General features: G+C 46.4%; 1 protein-coding gene across 3 annotated transcripts in view; it reads right to left on the reverse strand.

Moving 5' to 3' along the window:
- Positions 1-22,287, reverse strand: part of LOC105487260 (THO complex subunit 5) — a 41,567-nt gene that overhangs the window by 17,669 nt on the left and 1,611 nt on the right. For all 3 annotated transcript variants that reach the window (XM_071080365.1, XM_071080364.1, XM_071080366.1), the window contains 9 exons: positions 20,706-20,837; positions 15,055-15,198; positions 14,022-14,135; positions 13,461-13,558; positions 11,631-11,777; positions 8,192-8,306; positions 2,876-3,008; positions 2,122-2,154; positions 194-271 (listed from right to left, as the gene is read on the reverse strand). In XM_071080365.1, the coding sequence (XP_070936466.1) occupies positions 194-271; positions 2,122-2,154; positions 2,876-3,008; positions 8,192-8,306; positions 11,631-11,777; positions 13,461-13,558; positions 14,022-14,135; positions 15,055-15,198; positions 20,706-20,801 (958 nt within the window). In that variant the 5' untranslated portion in view covers positions 20,802-20,837. The remainder of the gene's footprint in view (positions 1-193; positions 272-2,121; positions 2,155-2,875; positions 3,009-8,191; positions 8,307-11,630; positions 11,778-13,460; positions 13,559-14,021; positions 14,136-15,054; positions 15,199-20,705; positions 20,838-22,287) is intronic.

Below are 22,287 nucleotides of genomic sequence, written 5' to 3' on the forward strand. Positions count from 1 at the left end.
GGGCTGAAATCCACGGGCAGCACCTTGTGACTCCGGGGAGTGAGCTCTCTTTCCTGTCTACCCCAGGATGCTAGGACATTCAAGTCAAGCTTCCTGCTACACAGAACCAGTCCAGCTGGTTCTCCAAAGACCAGGACTGCCCTTGGATGGTGACTTGGTGTCGCTGGGGGAGGAATCCCAACCACCACATTACCTTGGGAGTCCTCTGGAGGCTTGAAAAGAGCCTTGGCTTCATCCACACTGCCTTCGATTGCCACAGATAACGTCTTATCTGGGGGGCAAGAAAGAGTCTGGTAGGAAAGCTGCTGAGGAAAGGTGCTAAGCAGCACGAGTAGGCCAGCTCTGGGGCTGCATTTCTCTCACTTCTGCCCAGCTCCTTGCTGACTAAGGGTGGAACGGCAAAAATCCTTGCTCCAGATGAAGGGAAACAAGGTGGGAAACTTAAGTCTTTTTTTTCTGTCATTTACTGAGAACAAACAACTTAAGTACAAATTCCTAAACCAGCATCACCTGAAACTAGCAGGGAATGCCTCTCTTTTTTGGTGCACACCAAAGCACAGAAATTCAAACTGAGGGCCTAAAGCCACATGGAACTCCTCTGCCAATTGTCTTAGAGGTTCTTATCCAGAAATCCACACCTGTCCACATCCCAGAAACAATGATTCTCACCTAAGTGCTTTTTCTTTATTCTACACTATACCAAGCACATGGCTGCCACTATCTCACTTAACTGGGAGGCAGTAGGACAGTGAATAGGAACTTGGATCTTGCAGTCTAGTCCCAGACCTGAGTCCCCACCTAACCAATTCCCAAACACATGACCTGGAAAGTTATGTCACTGTCTGAGCCTCAGTTTCTATATCTATGAAATGGGGACTTGAAAAATAGTAGCTGCTGGGCACGGCGGCTCACGCCTGTAATCCCAGCACTTTGGGAGGCCGAGGCAGGTGGATCACCTGAGGTCAGGAGTTTGAGACCAGCCTGGCCAAGATGGCAAAATCCTGTCTATACTGAGAATACAAAAATTAGCTGTGTGTGGCGGCATGTGCCTGTAATCCCAGCTACTTGGGAGGCTGAGACAGGAGAACTGCTTGAATCCAGGAAGTGGAGGTTACTGTGAACTGAGATCATGCCACCGCACTGCGGCCTGGGCAACAGAGTGAGACTCTGTCTCAAAAAAAAAAAAAAGAAAAATAGTAGCTACCCCATTAGTGGTGGCGACTGAATGAGCTGATGCTTGTAATTTTAATTATAAAATTATTAAAAATTAATTTTTAGGCTGTGCGTGGTGGCTGATGCCTGGTTGGGAGGCCAAGGAGAGTGGATCACCCAAAGTCAGGAGTTCGAGACCAGCCTGGCCAACGTGGTGAAATCCGTCTCTACTAACTATATAAAAATTAGCCGGGCACAATGGTGGGCACCTGTAACCCCAGCTACTTGGGAGGCTGAGGCAGGGAGAATTGCTTGAACCCGGGAGGCAGAGGTTGCAGTGAGCCGAGATCATGCCACTGCACTCCAGCCTGGGTAACAGAGTGAGACTCCGTCTCAGAGAAAAAAAAAAAAATAAAATTTAATCCTCACAACAACCCTACAGGAGTAATACATTATTATAGCCATTTTCAGATGGGAAACTTAAGGCTCAGAGAAGCTAGACATCACAGCCACATGGCTGATAAACCAGGGTTCAAGACCAGGTCTGTTCAACTTAAGCTTGGCCTCTCCAGCACATAAGCTAACAGCCGGTTGCATACACCAGGTGTGACTGTGACACCTTATTGAGTGATGTCTTGGGACCCCCCTCTGAGGGTCCAGTGCTGTGAGGTCAGACAGGCCACCACCTTCCAACTCCACTTTTAAGGGTACATATAGTCCCAAGAACCTGAAATGGTTTGCCTAGCCACACAAAAGAGGGATGGCAAACTTCCCCCAAGTGGCTGACCACTGCCTTATCTATGGCAACCCTATGTGAATCACCACCCTTCACCCCAAACAACTAGTTGCTCCCATCAGTCACTGGCAAACGCCAGACTATTTTTTTCAGTCATTTAATATTAGCATTCTACAGGAACATCAGAATGGAACAGGCCAATTTTAAACATAAAAGAAAAGAAAATTACTCACCCTGTCTAGGGGGCTGGGAGGATTTCATATGAGCTGATGATGGAAACAGGAGGGAGAACAAAGGGGAGGGGAGGACCAGAAGGACGAGGAAGACACAAGAAGAGAGACAGTAATGTGTTGGTGCCCACGGTGGGAGGAGAAGCAAGCACTGGTGCAGTATATGTCTGTCTGATGTGGTGGGGTGGGGTTGGGGAGAAAATTTAGGTGCTGGGTGAAAGCTGCATCAGGGCAAAAGGCAGGGTCTCTAAAATTTTCTCAAAACCCTAGCAGAGTCACAGGCTGCCCTCAAGCTTAATGAGGACATATCTAACCTGGAAATCCACAACAAAGGCATGCAGCTGATTCAAGGCATGGTGAAAGCCTGGGAGAGCTGGCTGAGACCTGTATTCACCAGGCACCCCCACCCTGAAGCAGAGCAAGAGGCACTGATCTAACTGCCAAGCGTGCCTTGATGGGGTGAGCACCTGGGAGCCCAGATAGGCTGCCTGGGCTCTGCACCCAACAGCTGTCCAGTCAGGCTCATGAATGACTCAAAGCCACCCACGGTGAAATACCCATCAGGTATTAATCCAGCCTTAGGCCGGTTGGTCAGAGCAGCCATGCTGGGCAATGCAGAGGGAAGAAAGCTTCTGTCACCTGAGGGCTTCGGGGCAGGACTGAGAAATTTCCTGAGCACGTACTGCTTCCAACTGATTCACTCGGCCACAGCTGCTGCTCCCACAGCCCCTCGTCCTCACCCAGCCCCCATACTCACCACAGGCCTGCCCATATGCAGTGGCCTGAACAAAGAGGACATAGAGGGGAGGCGGCAGGTGCCTGGCTGTCTCATACTGCTTGTGAGCCTGGTCGAATGGCATAAACAGGTACTCCTGCACCGGAAGGGAAGCCTGCACACAAGAGACAGATTTTTGTTCTTCCTTTTTTAGCCAGTCCACACAGGAACAAGTGGCTACTGAGTGACTATAAACCATTGTTTATAAAAGTGATACATGATAAACTAATAGAACTAATAGGTGGATAAAAGCTCAATATAAACAAAATCATATTTCTTTATACTAGCAACAAACAGTAAGAAAATAAAATTGTTTTATTTTACTTACTGTCAGGGTACCCTGGCTCATGCCCGTAGTCCCAGCACTTTGGGAGGCTGAGGCAGGAGGATCACTTGAGGCCAGGAGTTCAAGAGCAGCCTGGGTAACTTAACGAGATGCCATTTCCATAAAAAATAAAAATCAATTTAAAAAAAAAGAAATTATAAAAAGATGCCATTTCAATACCATCAATAAAACATCAAATAAGAATAAACAGGCCGGGCATAGTGGCTCACGCCTATAATCCCAGCACTTTGGGAGGCTGAGGCAGGAGGATCACCTGAGGTCGGAAGATCGAGACCAGCCTGACCGACATGGAGAACCCTGTCTCTACTAGCTGGGCGTGGTAGCATATGCCTGTAATCCCAGCTACTCGGGAGGCTGAGGCAGGAGAATCACTTGAACCCAGGAAGTGGAGGTTGCGGTGAGCCAAGATTGTGCCATTGCACTCCAGCCTGGGCAACAAGAACAAAACTCTGTCTCAAACAAACAAACAAACAAAAAACAATAAACAAGCAGGCTGGGCCTGTAATCCCAGCACTTTGGGAGGCCAAGGCAGGTGGATCACCTGAGGTCAGGAGTTTGAGACCAGCCTGGCCAACATGGTAAAACCCAATCTCTGCTAAAGATACAAAAATTGGCCAAGTGTGGTGGCACGCACCTGTAATCCCAGCTACTCGAGAGACTGAGGCAGAAGAATTGCTTGAACCTGGGAGACAGAGGATGCAGTGAGCCAAGATTGTACCACTGTACTCCAGCCTGGGCAACAGAGCAAGACTGCCTCAAAATAAAATTAAAATAAAACATAAAATAAAATAAACAAATGAAAGGCATATAAGCCTCTACACAAAAACCTGAGAAATGAAAAGTCTAAAATAAGTGGATACATATGAATGTCAATGGCCTGGAAGACTCAAATATTGTCCAGGTAACAGTTTATTCTAAAGTGGTCTGCTGATTCAATGCAATCCCAATCAAAATCCCAGCAGGTAAGAACAGACAATCTCATTCTGAAACTTATATGTAAATGCAAAGGGCCAAGAATAACCAAGACAATCCTGAAGAATTAGGTTGCAACTGTGCATCGAGACTTCTGATAAAGCCACAGTAAATAAGACGGTGTGATACTGTGCACAGATGGACACAGAGATTACACAACTATCCACGTGTACAAAGACATTTGATTTGTGACAAAAGTGGCACTACAGAGCAGTGCGAAGAGAATGTCTTCAATAAATGGTCAGCTAAATACCTATGTGGAAAGAAAAAAATGAATCTTTACCCTTAACTTACACTACATACAAAATCACTTTCAGGATGACTACAGATTTAAAGAGACAGATTTCTTAAACAAGACACAGAAAAAGTACTAACTATAAAGGAAAAGAATAATTACTAAAATTAGGAACATGCACTCATTAAAAGATACCATTTAGCAGGCCGGGCACGGTGGCTCAAGCCTGTAATCCCAGCACTTTGGGAGGCCGAGATGGGCGGATCACGAGGTCAGGAGATCGAGAGACGATCCCGGCTAACACGGTGAAACCCCGTCTCTACTAAAAAATACAAAAAAATAGCCGGGCGAGGTGGCGGGCGCCTGTAGTCCCAGCTACTCCGGAGGCTGAGGCAGGAGAATGGCGTAAACCCGGGAGGCGGAGCTTGCAGTGAGCTGAGATCCGGCTACTGCACTCCAGCCTGGGTGACAGAGCAAGACTCCGTCTCAAAAAAAAAAAAAAAAAAAAAAGATACCATTAGCAAAGTGAAAAGGCAGGAGGTTACAGAACGGGAAAGATCTGGGAAAACACTCATCTCCAGGCAACCCAACAGAAAAACAGGCAAGAGACTTGCCTAGGCCCATCCCAAGAGGTTATCCAAAAGGCAAAATGTGCTGTGTTCAACATCACTAGTCCTCAGGGAAATAAAAATTTAAACTATAATGGGATCCTCCAGAGTAGTCAAAATTAAGGAGACTGAGAGTATCAAGTGTTGACAAGGATGTAGAACAATTAGAACTTTCATATGGTGCTGGTGGGAATTCCTATAAATTGGTACAATCACTTTAAAAAACTGTTTCAATGTCTACAAAAGCTAAATATATGTATAACATACTGTATGACCTAGCAATTTCATTCCTGGGTATATATTCAACAGATGTACACATGTATGCCAAAGCACACATATAAGAATGCTCATAGCAGCATTATCTGAATGGCCCTAAGCTGGAAACAACCAAATACTAAACATCAGTGAAAACAAACTCCTGCACTCATAAAAGCTCAGATGAATCTTAGAAACATACTGCTGAACAAAAGAAGCCAGATATACGAGTATATACTATGGTTCTCTTTGTATAGAGTTCAAAAACAGGCAAAACGAACCTATGATGTTAGATGTCAAGATTATGGTTACTGGAGTGTGGGGGAAGATAGGGACCGGGAGGGGGAATAAAGGAGCTTCCAGGAAATTGTTAATGTTCTTTCTCTTGGATTTTGGGTGCTGGTTACACAGATGTGTTTCTTAGTTAATATTCATTGAGCCATATACTTGCAAGTTATATGCTTTTCTGTATATACAATTCTGTTTTAAAGTAATACATTGTACATTGTTGTTGTTTTTTTTTTTTTTTTTTTTTTTTTTTTGAGACGGAGTCTCGCTCTGCCGCCCAGGCTGGAGTGCAGTGGCCGGATCTCAGCTCACTGCAAGCTCCGCCTCCCGGGTTCACGCCATTCTCCTGCCTCAGCCTCCCGAGTAGCTGGGATTACAGGCGCCCGCCACCTCGCCCGGCTAGTTTTTTGTATTTTTTAGTAGAGACGGGGTTTCACCGTGTACATTGTTTTTAAAAGTTGTATTCAAGACCTTAGGCAATGAATTCAGGTTTTGTTTCAGAGATTTTATTTGTGTGCTTTTCTTGTTTTTTTTTCTTTTTTTTCTTGACTTGGGAAAGACTGAACTAGATCGCTTTGAGTTTCAAGTTTGCAGACTCTGTGCAATGCATGAGGATCAATTGCACAATACATAAAGTAAAATGAAAAGCATTTTAGGCCGGGCATGGTGGCTCATGCCTGTAATCCCAGCACTTTGAGAGGCTGAGGCAGGCGGATCACGAGGTCAGGAGATCGAGACCATCCTGGCTAACACAGTGAAACCCCATATCTACTAAAAATACAAAACAAAAAATTAGTTGGGCATGGTGGCAGGCACTTGTAGTCCCAGTTACTTGGGAGGCTGAGGCAGGACAATGGCATGAACCCGGGAGGCAGAGCTTGCAGTGAGCCGAGACTGCACCACTGCACTCCAGCCTGGGCAACAGAGTGAGACTCTATCTCAAAAAAAAAAAAAAAAAAAAAAAAGCCTTTTAGGCTGGGCGTGGGGGCTCATGCCTGTAATCCCAGTACTTTGGGAGGCCGAGGCAGGCGGATCACCTGAGGTCAGGAGTTCAAGACTACTGGCCAACATGGTGAAACCCTATCTCTACTAAAAATACAAAAATTAGCCAGGCGTGGTGGCAGGCGCCTGTAAACCCAGGTACTCGGGAGGCTGAGGCAGGAGAATCGCTTGAACCTGGGAGGCAGAGGTTGCAGTGAGCCGAGATGGCGCCACTCCACTCCAGCCTGGGCAACAAAGCAACTCTGTCTCAAAAAAAAAAAAAAAAGGCATCTTAAAGTCATGGGGGGCGGCGGCAAAGGTGGGTAAGGAAAAGGGGAAAAAAAGTGGTATTCAAGTTTGTAAAACAAAAGCTCCCAGTTCCCAGTCCTCAAGGTAGCTGTTAATGGTTTGGTATGAATATAGACTTTTCCAAGTATATACCCAACTCCTATATGTATATAGCCCTACAGATACTTTGTAAACTAAGATATAGAAATGAGCTTATACTATATGTTCTACAACTTGCATTTTTTTGTTTAATAATATGACAGATCTTCTTTCATATTTCAGTTATTCTGTCAGTGGTTCGATATCAGTGGTTTGATTCCACACTTTCATCATAGCTCTAAGGCTGTACCATACAAGAATTTATTTAACCTGTACCCATTTAGAAATTTTCCAGGTAACAAGAGAAAATTTAACCATGCAGAAGCTTTGGTCAAGTACAACCAAAACTTTTAATTTCTGCTCTGTCACCCAGGCTCGAGTGATCCTCCTGCCTCAGCCTTCCAAGTAGCTGGGACAACAGGCACGTGCCACCATGACCAGTTAATTTTTTTTTGTAGAGGTGGGGTCTCCCGATATTGCCCAGGCTGGTCTCAAACTCCTGGGCTCAAGTGATCCTCCCTCCTCAGCCACCCGAAGTGCTAGGATTACAGGCACGAGGCACCACAAGCAGTCAACAACTGTCCTTCCACACTTAGAGCTGAACAAAGGAAATATAGAGATTGCCAAATCCTAAGAAAATAAGCAAATTTATCTCTAGGATCCTTTTACAAAGTTCTTTCATATTAGCCATCTACCTTGCTTCACAAAATTATAAGGATTTACACCAAATCTGGCTTCGCAAAGCAAATAAAAAGTGGGCCACCTATACAGAAAGACATTGTATTTTACAGGCCAAGTGTGGACTCTTCCTCATGAGTAAAGTTTTTTTCAGAGTGAGAAGATCTGTTGAGCAGTCTGACCCTGAAGCGTAGTCAGGGGGATCAAACAGACATCCACAAGAAGCAAGTTTAGATGCCTGGAGATTGTGAGGCCAGTGGGGGCCATGCAGGGGGTAAACCAAATTTACACAGTCTGAGAAAGTATACTACCCAGAGGAGGCTCTGGATGAAAATACCCAGGTCAATGCATGTATATATTCCTGAGGCCAGCACTTCTTCCTCCCAGACACAAGCTTATCACACCAACTGGGTAGGGATGCAGACAAGGCCATCCTTATACTATACTCTAATTTAGGGTAATAGACCTGGCAAAGCTCAAAGGGTGACATGGTGTCTGGCAGTGCCTGGTCAGTGGTGAAGGCAAAGCAAAAGGCCAGCGGGCCCCACCTGCATGATGCTGTTGAGGCGGGGCTGGAGGCTGCTCAGGTACTCCTTCTTCACCTCAATCTCCTTGAGAATCTTCTCCTTGTTGGATAGGCACTCTCGATACTTCTCTGCCAGCCTGTGGGGGGAGGAACGAGCATTGTCACCTGATATCCCCCTGTGATACCTCAACACGCCTGTTCACCGTCAGACTCCACCTAATGGTAGCAGCCATGATTAACTGCTAATGTTTATCCAGCACTCAATGTGTGCCAGGTACTTTGGTGAGTTCTTTACAAGCATAATTACATTTAATCCTTATAAAGACCCTGGAAAACAGGGACTTTTCTTATCCCCAAAGGAGGAAACCAAGGCTCAGGCAAGTAGATCACTTGCCCAAGGGCATCCAGCCAAGAACAAACACTGTGCTGGGCTTTGGATTCATGTCTCTTGCTCTCCAGAGGCTCTGTCTGCTCTGTAACCACTAGGGGATACACATGCCATCTTCTGTTCCATTTCTTGCTTGAGAGGTAAGACCTAAAACTTTCATAAACATGGACTTAGCAGCTATATAACCCAAAAGAGGCCCATGGACTGGCCTGGTTGGGACAGGGTGGGAATAGATTCTGGACCAGTGCCACAAGAATGCAGCACTGACAGCTGACTCTGTGCCCAGCACAATCAGTGGACTGGACAACGGAGTGATAGGCCAGCCCCATTTGCTAAGACACTGACACAAATTTCCTAAGAACCAGACTCGGTTGGGCATGGTGGCTCACGCCTGTAATCCCAGCACTTTGGGAGGCCCAGGCAGGCGGATCACCTGAGGTCAAGAGTTCGAGACCGGCCTGGCCAACATGGTGAAACCCCGTCTCTACTAAAAAAATTAGCCGGGCACAGTGGCATGCGCCTGTAATCCCAGCTAGTCAGGAGGCTGAGGCAGGAGAACTGCCTGAAGCCAGAAGGCGGATGTTTCAGTGAGACAAGATAGCACCACTGCATTCCAGCCTGGGAAACAGAGCAAGACTCCATCTCAAAAAAAAAGAAAAAAAGAACCAGATTCATGCTTACTAAATTCATAATATGAACCGAAAACAGAGAATACATTCCATAACAGAAAAAGGCAAGTATACAGCTACCTCACCAACAAAAAACCAGAACAAATGTGCCAATCAAAAGCCCTAGTATTCTTGTACAAATATGAAAGGGGAAAAAGTTACCATGAATGGAAAGGATGCAACCGTGAAAAGTTCATTACAGAAAAAAAAACAAAACCACTGTACTTTTAGAATGACTTAGATTAAAACACATAGTACTGGCCGGACACAGTGGCTCATGCCTAAAATCCCAGCACTTTGGAAGCCCAAGGCAGGTGGATCACCTGGGGTCAGGAGTTTGAGACCAGCCTGGCCAACATGGTGAAACCCCCGTCTTTATTAAAAATACAAAAATTGGCCGGGTGCGGTGGCTCAAGCCTGTAATCCCAGCACTTTGGGAGGCCGAGACGGGCGGATCACGAGGTCAGGAGATCGAGACCATCCTGGCTAACACGGTGAAACCCCGTCTCTACTAAAAAAATACAAAAAACTAGCCGGGCGAGGTGGCGGGCGCCTGTAGTCCCAGCTACTCGGGAGGCTGAGGCAGGAGAATGGCGTGAACCCGGGAGGTGGAGCTTGCAGTGAGCTGAGATCCGGCCACTGCACTCCAGCCTGGGCGACAGAGCGAGACTCCGTCTCAAAAAAAAAAAAAAAAAAAAAAAAAATTGGCTGGGCGTGGTGGCTCATACCTGTAAATTCCAACACTTTGGGAGGCTGGCGGGCGAAACATGAGGTCAAGAGATAGAGACCATCTTGGCCAACATGGTGAAACCCCGCTTCTACTAAAAATACAAAAATTAGCTGGGCATGGTGGAACATGCCTGTACTCCCAGCTACTTGGGAGGCTGAGAGGCAGGAGAATTGGCTGAACCAGGGAGGCGGAGGTTGCAGTGAGCCGAGATCATGCTATTGCATTCCAGCCTGGGCGACGAGAGTGAAACTCCATGTCAAAAAGTAAATAAATAAAACTCTTTATTAGTATAGAAAAGTTTATACCTAAAGTGTGACTTGAAGTATTATTTATGACAGCAAAAAAAAATGGCAACAACCTAAAATCCAACAGGGGAATAATTTTGTGAATTTTTCTATACACTAGGATATACACTAGAATGTTGCACAACCTCCTGAGAAAATGTTTACAAAGCTTTATGCCACAGGCATACATTTATAGATAAGGGGGGGAAAGGCAAAATACAAAATTAGATTTATGGTACAAAAGATAAGGTCTTCGGCATTAAAATTTGAAAGAGAGACCAGGCATGGTAACTCACACCTATAATCCCAGCACTTGGGGAGGCCAAGGTGGGAGAATCACTTGAAGCCAGGAGTTCAAGACCAGCTTGGGTAACAGAGTGAGACCCCTGCTCTACAAAAATAAAAATATTAGCCAGGCATGGTGGCAGGCACCCATAGTCCTGGCTACTTGGGAGGCTGAGGCAGAAGGATCACTTGAGCCCAGGATGTCAAGCCTGAAGTGAGTCGTCGTCATGCCCCAGTGCTCCATCCTGAGCAATAGAGTGAAATGCCATCTCTTTAAAAAAAAAAAAAAAACGGTGGGCCAGGCTCAGTGGCTCACACCTGTAATCCCAGCACTTTGGGAGGCCAAGACAGGCAGATCAGTTGAGATCAGGAGTTCGAGATCAGCCTAGCCAACATGGTAAAATCCCGTCTCTACAAAAAATACAAATAATAGATGGGCAAGGTGGTATGCACCTACCACCCAGCTCCTTGGGAGGCTGAGGACTGACAATCACTTAAAGCTGGGAGGTGGAAGTTGCAGTGAACTGAGGTCACGCCACTGCACTCCAGCCTGGGAGACAGAGTGAGACTCCATCTCAAAAAAAAAAAAAAGCCCTTAAGCAATTATAACCCCAACCCCATCCATGATGAGGTTGGTGAAGTTTAAACTATCCAGTGTGAATTAATCATAAAATGGATTTGGTCTTAGAAACTATTCTGAGAGTTCCATAGTGCTTTGCTGCGTTATCCTGGGTCATGACAAAGCACTGACACTTTATGGTTAAAAGGTCAGGAAGGGGCCAGGCGCGGTGGCTCAAGCCTGTAAACCCAGCACTTTGGGAGGCCGAGACGGGCGGATCACGAGGTCAGGAGATCGAGACCATCCTGGCTAACACGGTGAAACCCCGTCTCTACCAAAAAATATAAAAAAAAAAAACTAGCCAGGCGAGGTGGCGGGCGCCTGTAGTCCCAGCTACTCGGGAGGCTGAGGCAGGAGAATGGCGTAAACTCGGGAGGCGGAGCTTGCAGTGAGCTGAGATCTGGCCACTGCACTCCAGCCCGGGCGACAGAGCGAGACTCCGTCTCAAAAAAGAAAAAAAAAAAGGTCAGGAAGGAGGAAATGCTACCTTTTCCGCTGCTCCAGCTCCCAGTCTAGACGTGCCAGTGTTTGCTGGTGAGGGTCTCCCATGGTGACTTCGGCCTTGCTGATATCTGGTGGAGCCTCCTTATAAAACTCCTCTAAACTGACCAGATCAATTTCTTCGTGCTTCGACCTACAGACAAAAACATGACATTGTGCTGCCGTTCTCAGGAAACAAAATTGTAGTTTAAGTAAAATTGTAGTTTAAGTTCCACTATATTCTGGGTTTGTCAGTTTCCATTTGCATGATGATTACAGACCAGTGCATCACATTATTTTGTTTTTGATACCTTTTTAATTTTGAAATAGTTTAAGACTCCAAGAAGGTTCAAAAATAATACTGAGAATTTATTTCCTCCATGTATCCTTCACCCAAGTTCCCCCAATGATACTAACTTATCTAACCACATTATACATTGTCAAAACCAGGAACTGACAATGGTACAATATTGTTAACTCAAGTACAGACCTGATGCAGATTTCACCTTTATTCGTATTTAACTTTTACTAGGTAATGATTTTGTGGAACAGATAAAGATGTCTCTCAAAAATCAGCATCAGGGATGGGCACGGTGGCTCACGCCTGTAATCCCAGCACTTTGGGAGGCCGAGACGGGTGGATCACAAGGTCAGGAGATCAAGACCATCCTGGCTTGCCAGGCGCGGTGGCTCACGCCTGTAATCCCAGCACTTTGGGAGGCCGAGGCGGGCGGATCACAAGGTCAGGAGATCGAGACCATCCTGGCGAACACGGTGAAACCCCGTCTCTACTAAAAAAATACAAAAAACTAGCCGGGCGAGGTGGCGGGCGCCTGTAGTCCCAGCTACACAGGAGGCTGAGGCAGGAGAATGGCGGGAACCCGGGAGGCGGAGCTTGCAGTGAGCTGAGATTCGGCCACTGCGCTCCAGCCCTGGCGACAGAGCGAGACTCCGTCTCAAAAAAAAAAAAAAAAAAAATACAAAAAACTAGCCGGGCGAGGTGGCGGGCGCCTGTAGTCCCAGCTACTCGGGAGGCTGAGGCAGGAGAATGGCGTAAACTCGGGCGGCGGAGCTTGCAGTGAGCTGAGACCCGGCCACTGCACTCCAGCTTGGGCGACAGAGCAAGACTCCGTCTCAAAAAAAAAAAAAAAAAAAAAAAAAAAAAAAAAAAAAAAAAAAGAAAGGAAAACTGGGCCAAAAGGTTAAAAGGATGTGACTGGAAGTGAGTTGCTCCCATACAATGTACCCAGGAATCAAACTGGTAATGTAAAGACCCCCGATAGGGAGAGAGACCTGCTTTTTACCAAGTGCAGAGCTCAAAACTCAAAAAGGTCAAAGAGACTTTTGAGATTCTTTATGCAGCCTGAAACCATGGCTTGCAATTCTCCCACATTCACCCTTGCAATTTGCCCTTCTCCCAGATCCTAGTTTCCTAAGCTCATCAGACTTCTTTTTAAAGAGAGACTTACAGGTGTGGTGGCTCACGCCTGTAATCCCAGCACTTTGGGAGGTCAAGGCAGGAGGATCACCTGAGGTCAGGAGTTCAAGACCAGCCTGGCAAACATGGCAAAACCCCGTCTCTACTAAAAATACAAAAATTAGCCAGGTGTAGTGGTGGGTGCCTGTAGTGGGAGGCTGAGGCAGGAGAATCGCTTGAAACCAGGAGGTGGAGGTTGCAGTGAGCTGAGATTCTGCCACTGCACTCCAGAGTGGGTGACAGAGCAAGACTCCATCTCAAAAACAAACAAACAAAAGAAACAGACTTACAGCGAGCTACACGGGAAAAAGCAATTACCGAGAGACCACATGTGCCAAAGCCCTGTCCTCCCAAACTCACTTAAACTCCAAACATTTGGTGATCTCCTTCTGTAGGTGCATCACCTCATACAACAGGTTCTGGAGCTGCAAGTGATAGGCATCTACTTTCTGCTTAGCCTGAAAGGAGGATAAGATCAGAGGTGAGCAGGGCAAGTAAGGATGGGGCAGAGGAGAGGGTCAGCAAACTAAGAGAAGGTGTAAAAGGAATAAAGAAGGGGATGGGGCTGGGTGCAGTGGATCACGTCTGTAATCCCAGCACTTTGGGAGGCTGAGGCGGGTGGATCACCTGAACTCAGGAGTTCAAGACAAGCCTGGCCAACAAGGTGAAACCCCATCTCTACTAAAAACTACAAAAAGTAGTCGGGCATGGTGGTGGTGGCAGGCACCTGTAATCCCAGCTACTTGGGAGGCTGAGGCAGGAGAACTGCTTGAAGCTGGGAGGCAGAGGATGCGGTGAGCCAAGATCGAGATTGTGCCACTGCACTCTATCCTGGGGGACAGAACGACACTGTCTCCAAAAAAAAAAGAAGGGGATGAGGAGGAGAAAGGAGGAAGGTTAATTAAACCTTTTAACTCCTACCTCGTGGGTCTGATCTCTTCCTTTCTTCAACCTGATGTGGGCTAATCGGTTAAGCTTCTTTAGAGTCATGAAATGCACACAGCTCTGAATCCTCCGTTCTTCAATTTCGATTGCCTGTGAGCAAAGAAAACAGTAAAGCCCACTGAGACAGGGGCTCGCTCAGCTTCCTTCCGTCCCTCACCACCGACCCATCCTCATCTGGGGCCAAACATAGGCACTGGAGGGAGCCCAGAACCATGAGAAAAGTCATGAAGAAAATAAGAGGGATGGTTATATAACGAAAACGCTTAAGAATCTCAGGCAAAAAAAAAGCAATTTCTGCTTGGACTAGAGTAACAGGAATTGAAGTTGGAATAAAGGCAGCGAAGGCACAATCTGTCTCTACAGATCCTACGCAGAGATCCCGGCAATAGTAACGTCTTGCCATAAAATTTGACCTCTATAAATAACATTACAGGATAACTTAAATGGAAAATCACAGAATTATAGCCATAAAGCTTGGCTACAATAGATTGAATGCAATAATCGTAAGAAAACTTGTCAGCATAGGCACGAATATGTGCAATTCCTGGAAAAAAAATGGATTTTTAAAAAACTTATCAAGTTTTTAGTCACGTTGTTTAATTTATCTGCCCCTAAAACCTCATTTATTCACTTACTATTAATGATAATTTCATTTTTGGTGTCTATAATTTATTTATACATATCAATCTTTGTATCAAGCAAATGTATAAGTACTATTATCATTTCTCAACACCTAGCAAAATGCCTGGCACTTAATAAATATTAATTGGATAAATGATTAAATTAGTAGGGAAAAAATTAATTATCCTATACTTTCATTACTGTAATTGGTGACTGAGTGGTGATGAGAAATACCAATAAATTAATAGGTTTTGGGAGCCCTGAGGCTCCAGTCACCTGATCATGGCTAGGACAGAAGACCAAAATCAGGAAGGGCCCTGGTAGGTGCAAAAACAGCCTCATCTACGCATAGCCACCAGGTTCACGGCCACGTGGTCCCCCTTCTTACCACATCCTTGCCACCCCTGCTCTTCAGGTCTTGGATCTCAGCCATCAGCCTCTGTAGCTCCTGGCAGGTGTACTTGTATAACTCATAGTCTCTGCCAGGGTCCCGCAGATCCACCTCGGCCTCCTCACTGTAGTATTTACCTTCCTGTAGAGGTAAGGATAAAGGCTCTGTGTCCGTGAGGTAAAAGTCTCCCTGTTGGGATCAGGGACACTTGGCTGACATCTCTTGTTAGATAAAAACAGTAACAATGAAGCCCCAATCAGGTCTCTAAAAGATCTGGTCCTTAAATCAAATGCTTTTCTTCTCTTCAAAATAGAAACCTCTTTTGCTTTCTTTTTTTTTTTTTTGAGACGGAGTCTTGCTGTGTCGCCCAGGCTGGAGTGCAGTGGCGCAATCTCGGCTCACTGCAAGCTCTGCCTCCCGGGTTCACGCCATTCTCCTGCCTCAGCCTCCCGAGTAGCTGGGACTACAGGCGCCCGCCACTGCGCCCGGCTAATTTTTTCTATTTTTAGTAGAGACGGGGTTTCACCATGGTCTCGATCTCCTGACCTTGTGATCCGCCCGCCTCGGCCTCCCAAAGTGCTGGGATTACAGGCGTGAGCCACCGCGCCCGGCCCTCTTTTGCTTTCTGATTGCAGAGTAATGCATGCCTGATGTCAAAGATTCAGAATATACAGAGTAGTATCAAAAAGAAAACAGAAAAATTGCCTATAATTTTGCCTCAGTCCAAAACACCACCACTGTGAAGACTGGATAAATAAACATTTTATTTGTAAACAAAACGGGATCATATCATCTGTGCTGTTAAGTGCGACTTCCCATCTGTATTAGTCCACTTTCACGCTGCCAATATAGACACACCTGAAACTGGGAACAAAAAAAGGTTTAATTGGACTTACAGTTCCACATAGCTGAGGAGGCCTCAGAATCATGGCGGGAGGTGAAAGGCACTTCTTACGTGGCAGCGGCAAGAGAAAAATGAGGAGGAAGCAAAGGCAGAAACCCCTTATAAACCCATCAGATGTCGCGAGACTTATTCACTATCATGAGAATAGCACGGGAAGGACTGGCCCCCATGATTCAATTACCTCCCTCTGGGTCCCTCCCACGACATGTGCCAATTCTGGGAGATACAATTAAAGTTGAGATTGAAAACCAAACCATATAATTCCGCCCCTGGCCCCTCCAAATCTCATGTCCTCACATTTCAAAACCAATCATGCCTTCCCAACAGTCGCCCAAAGTCTTAACTCATTTCAGCATTAACCCAAAAGTCCACAGTCCAAAATCTCATCTGAGACAAGGAAAGCCCCTTCCGCCTATGAGCCTGTAAAATCGAAAGCAAGCTAGTTACTTCCTAGATACAATGGGGGTACAATGGGGTGAATATAGCCATTCCAAATGGGAGAAATTGGCCAAAACAAAGGGGTTACAGGGCCCATGCAAGTCCAAAATCCAGCGGGACAGTCAAATTTTAAAGCTCCAAAATGATCTCCTTTGACTCCAAGTCTCACATCCAGGTCACGCTGATGCAAAAGGCGGGTTCCCATGGTCTTGGGCAGCTCTGCCCCTGTGGCTTTGCAGGATACATTCTCCCTCCCTCCTGGCTGCTTTCATAGGCTGGCATTGAGTGTCTGCAGCTTTTCCAGGTGCATTGTCCAAGCCATTGGTGGATCAACTATTCTAGGATCTGGAGGGACGGTGGCCCTCTTCTCACAGTTCCACTAGGCAGTGCCTCAGTAGGGACTCTGTGTGGGGACTCTAACCCCACATTCCCTTCCACACTGCCCTAGCAGAGGTTCTCCATGAGCGCGCCGGCAGCAAACTTTTGCTTGGGAATCCAGGCGTCTCCATACATCTGAAATCCAGGCGGAGCAAATCTCCATTCTTGACTTCTGTGTACCCACAGGCTCAACACCACATGGAAGCTGCCAAAGCTTGGGGCTTCCACCCTCTGAAGCTACAGCCCAAGCTCTACATTGGCCCCTTTCAGCTATGCCTAGAGTGGCTGGGACACAGGGCACCAAGTCCCTAGGCTGCATACAGCACAGGGACTCTGGGACTGGCCCACAAAACCACTTTTTCCTCCTGGGCCTCTGGGCCTGTGATGGGAGGGGCTGCCATGAAGGTCTCTGACAAGGCCTAGAGACATGTTCCCCATGGTGTTGGAGATTAACATTAGGCTTCCTGCTACTTATGCAAATTTCTGCAACCAACTTGAATTTCTCCTCAAAAAACGGGTTTTTATTTTTTTATTTTTATTTTTTTTTAATTTTTTTATTTTTGAGACAGAGTCTCAGTCTTGTCACCCAGGCTGGAGTGCAGTGGCGTGATCTCAGTTAACTGCAAACTTCGCCTTCCAGGTTCAGGCAATTCTCCTGCTTCAGGCTCATGGGTAGCTGGGATTACAGGTACCTGCCACCAGGCCCGGCTAATTTCTGTATTTCTAGTAGAGATGGGGTTTCACCATGTTGCCCAGGCTAGTCTTGAACTTCTGACCCCAAGTCATCTGCCCACCTTGGCCTCCCAAAGTGCTGGGATTACAGGTGTGAGCCACTGCGCATAACCCAGTCACCTTTTGAAAGATTTGCTGCTTATAAATTTCTTCCACCGGATACCCTAAATCATCTCTCTCAAGTTCAAAGTTCCACATATCTCTAGGGCAGGGGCAAATGTCTCCAATCTCTTTGCTAAAACACAACAAGAGTCACCTTTGCTCCAGTTCCCAACAAGTTCCTTATCTCCATCTGAGACCACCTCAGGCTGGACCTTATTGTTCATATTATCATCAACTTTTTTTTTTTGGGATGGAGTCTCACTGTGTTGCTCAGGTTGGAGTGCAGTGGCATGATCACGGCTCACTGCAACCTCCACTTCCTTGGTTCAAGCAATTCTCTGCCCTCAGCCTCCCGAGTAGCTGGGATTACAGGCGCCCGCCACCACGCCCGGCTAAATTTTTTTTTTTTTTTTGAGATGGAGTCTCGCTTTGTTGCCCAGGCTGGAGTGCAGTGGCCGGATCTCAGCTCACTGCAAGCTCCGCCTCCCGGGTTTACGCCATTCTCTTGCCTCAGCCTCCCGAGTAGCTGGGACTACAGGCGCCCGCCACCTCGCCCGGCTAGTTTTTTGTATTTTTTTTAGTAGAGACGGGGTTTCACCGTGTTAGCCAGGATGGTCTCAATCTCCTGACCTCATGATCTGCCCGTCTCGGCCTCCCAAAGTGCTGGGATTACAGGCTTGAGCCACCGCACCCGGCCTAATTTTTTTGTATTTTTAGTAGAGACAGGGTTTCACCATCTTAGCCAGGCTGGTCTTGAACTCCTGACCTTATGATCCATCTGCCTCAGCATCCCAAAGTGCTGGGATTACAGGCGTTAGCCACCGTGTCCAGCCCATTATCAGTATTTTTGTCAAAGCCATTCAACAAGTCTCTAGAAGGTTCCAAACTTTCCCACATTTTCCTGTCTTCTTCTGAGCCCTCCAAACTGTTCCAACCTCTGCCTGTTACTTAGGGCCAAAGTCGCTTTCACATTTTCAGGTATCTTTTCAGCAACCCCCCAACTCTACTGGTATGAATCTACTGTATTAGTTCGTTTTCATGCTGCTGATAGATACACCTGAAATTGGGAACAAAAAGAGGTTTAATTGGACTTACAGTTCCACATGGCTGGGGAAGCCTCAGAAACATGGCAAGAGGTAAAAGGCACTTTTTACATGATGGTGGCAAGAGAAAAATGAGGAGGAAGCAAAACCAGAAACCCCTGATAAGCCCATCAGATCTTGTGAGGCTTATTCACTATGAGAACAGCATGGGAAAGACCGGCACCCATGATTCAATTACCTCCCTATAGGTCCCTCCCACAACACGTGGCAATTCTGGGAGATACAATTCAAGATGAGATTTGAGTGGGGACATGGTCAAACCATATGACCATCCCAGTAAATATAGATCTCAATCAAAATGGCTGCATGGTAGTCTACTATAGAGAGGAATTCCAGCTGGGTGCAGGGTGACTCACACCTATAATCCCAATACCTTGGGAGGCCAAGGCAGGCAGACCACTTAAGCTCAGGTGTTTGAGACCACCTTGAGCAACGTGGCAAAACCCCATATCTACAAAAAATACAAAATTAGCTGGGCATGGTGGCACACAGCTGTGGTCCCAGCTACTTGGGAGATTGAGCTGGGAGGATCGCTAAAGCCCAAGAGAGGGAGTCAGCAGTCAGCCAAAATCGTGCCACTGTACTCTGGCATGAGTGACAGAGTGAGACCCTGTCTCAAAAAAAATTTTTTTTAAATAGCTAAGTCACAAAGTAAGTTGACAGATTCAAGAACAGAGAAACAGACAAAATGAAGAAAAGAACCTGCCGACCACGAGCTCTCAGACCATAATAGTAACATTATTTTGAATCGAATTAGAAATATATGAATATTCATATATATATTTTTTGGAGACAAAAGTCTCGCTCTGTTGCCCAGGCCAGAATGCAGTGACTCCATCTCGGCTCACGGCAACCTCTGCCTACTGGGCTCAAGTGATTCTCCTGCCTCAGCCTCCCAAGTAGCTGGGATTATAGGAGTGTACCACCACGGCAGGCCAAAATATATGAATATATTCTTTTTTTTTTTTTTTGAGAGAGAGTCTCGCTCTGCCCCCCAGGCTGGAGTGCAGTGATGCAATCTCGGCTCACTGCAAGCTCCACCTCCCGGGTTCACACCATTCTCCTGCCTCAGCCTCCTGAGGCTCATGACACCCGGCTAATTTTTTTTTGTATTTTTTAGTAGCGACTGGGTTTCACTGTGTTAGCCAGGACGGTCTTGATCTGCTGACCTCGTGATCCGCCTGCCTCAGCCTCCCAAAGAGCTGAGATTACAGGTGTGAGCCACCGTGCCCGACTATGAATATATTCTTATAAGAAATTCAAAGTTTCAAATCTCCTTGACCACCTGCCTCCACACCTACTTCCTCCCAAGATTTAGGCACTGTCACCAGTTTGATGTGTATCTTTCCAGATCTTTCCTATTTACTTACATATACAGGTACCCACAGAAATTTATAGTTCTCCTTTTGGGTGAGTCTTTTCTATTTTCTAACATAAAGGGTTCACATTACACATGTTATGCTCTAACTTTCTTCTTACACTTAACACTTCCTCTTGGAGATCTATCCTTGTCCTTACACACATACCACACATACTGACTTCCTTCTTTTCAACTGTACCATAATATCCCATAGTGTGGCTATACCATAGTGGAGTCACTCTTTTATTTTTGGAGACAGAGTTTGCAGGTATTGTCTCAGCAGCACACCCTGGGATTCAACATATCTGAAGCTCCAGTGCCATGCTGCAGATGGACTGCCTTCTTCTGACCATCAGGAAAACTGGAGACACATATCATACTGGAATACATTCTCTGTGCAGGTGCTAATCATGTCTAATACAGGCTTGTTGGTTTTGGAGATGCTGCAGCTAAACCGGATGTGGACACTCAAGTTTTGTGAAGAAACGGGAATCCCAGTCACCTGATCAAGTGGAAGCCACCAAAAAGTTGTACCTGGTAGATGCGACCCCGAGCTGCTGTAAACACATAGCCAGGTGCTTGGCCATGAGATGTAATTTCTCAGCAGCATGGCAACCCTGACTGATCTCACCTGCTCAGTGTCAGATCGATTCCGCTTTCCTTCAGCTGGGGCTCCATCACTTCGGATGACTTTGGGCTTCCGTTTTTTGCTCGATTCTGATGACATGGTTGTTCCTTGATGTCAGGAGGAAACAGCAGAGACCTGTTAAGAAGAGAAAGCTTTTGACATTCTTCTGGAGCCGAACTAGCAGTTCTGGCCACTTACAGACTCGGTAACTCAAGAAAAGTCATTTAACTCCTCAAAGCCTCAATTTAACCCTCTATAATACAACAGGGAAGCATCCCTCAGCCCGTCCAAAACAAACTCCACCGCCTTTTATAAAAAGGCATCACCACCCACCCCCACTGATCTCGGAATCATCTTCTTCAACCTCTCCCTTCCCTGCCTTCACCCACATCCTGCTCCACACTCTCCACAGAAGAGACCTGCATTCAAGGGTCCGCTCAGCTATCCAGGCACCATGTGTCTCTCCATCTCAACACCCTATTCCAAGCCCTCCACATTCCTCTCCAGGACTACTCTTAACAGTCTTGCCCAACAATACTGTCTAAATTATCTTTCTTAAAAAAGACCAACCTAATTAATGACTCTCCTGTTTCAAAACTTTTGCTGGCTCTTCATAATGCACTGAATACCCATATTCCCTGACCTGTCATAAAGACCCTTGATGGTTTGTCCCCAACCCATCTTCCCAATTTCATTTCTTGCATTCCCATTCCTACTGACCTTCCCACTGTCCCCAACCTCTGCTCCTGGCTGCAATTACACCCTGCAATCCCAGTTCTCCAAACACTCCACGTCCTTTCCCCTGCTTGCAAAGCTCTTCCTCCCTATATCCAAGACTAAGCAAAGCTCATCTGCTCTAGGAAGCCTGTCAGGTCTCCCCAAAGCACTCTTTTGGCTACTTTGGGTACACTGTTACGGAATTTATCTCTGTGAATCGTTCACCTGTCTTCCCATGTAGATTGTGAGCTCTATCTTCTTCCCCCTGAGCCTTGCAGAGTGCTCCATAAATTAGTATCCAAACTCCTCAGTCTGGCATTTAAACGCACTCCCACTACTACTGTGATCACTGTGTGCTGGGCCTTGATCCAAGCACTGTATGGGTAAGTTCTCATTTGCTCCTTATAACAAACTTTTCAGATAAGAACTACTACCATTTTACAGACGACAAAACTGAGGCTTGCAACGGGAATTACTTGCCCAAGGTCACATGACTACTATGCTAAAATCTGGATCTATCCAATCAATGCCATACTGGTGCTCTTAACTACACTGTCACGCCTCCTAGTCCTGCCAGCATCTCATCTAGTGATGCCATTGACTCCCAGGTTGATCCTAGAATTTAAAGTATAGAACCTACATTTCATGGGGCTCTAGGGTCACAAAGCATCCTCCCTTGTTGCCTCACCACAGCCTCCTGAGGTGGGCAGCACTGTCCCCTTTACCTTAATCTATCTTGGTCTGTCACCCAAGCTGGGGTGCAGTGGCACAATCATACTCACTGAAGCTTCCACCTCTCTGACTTGAGGCAGCCAATAGTTTGTCATGGTAAAAGTCAGAGAGCCCTGAACTGGAATGTCCGTTCTAC

The sequence above is a fragment of the Macaca nemestrina genome, chromosome 15, assembly GCF_043159975.1.
Source record: "Macaca nemestrina isolate mMacNem1 chromosome 15, mMacNem.hap1, whole genome shotgun sequence".
In the NCBI taxonomy this organism is placed as follows: Eukaryota; Metazoa; Chordata; class Mammalia; order Primates; family Cercopithecidae; genus Macaca; species Macaca nemestrina.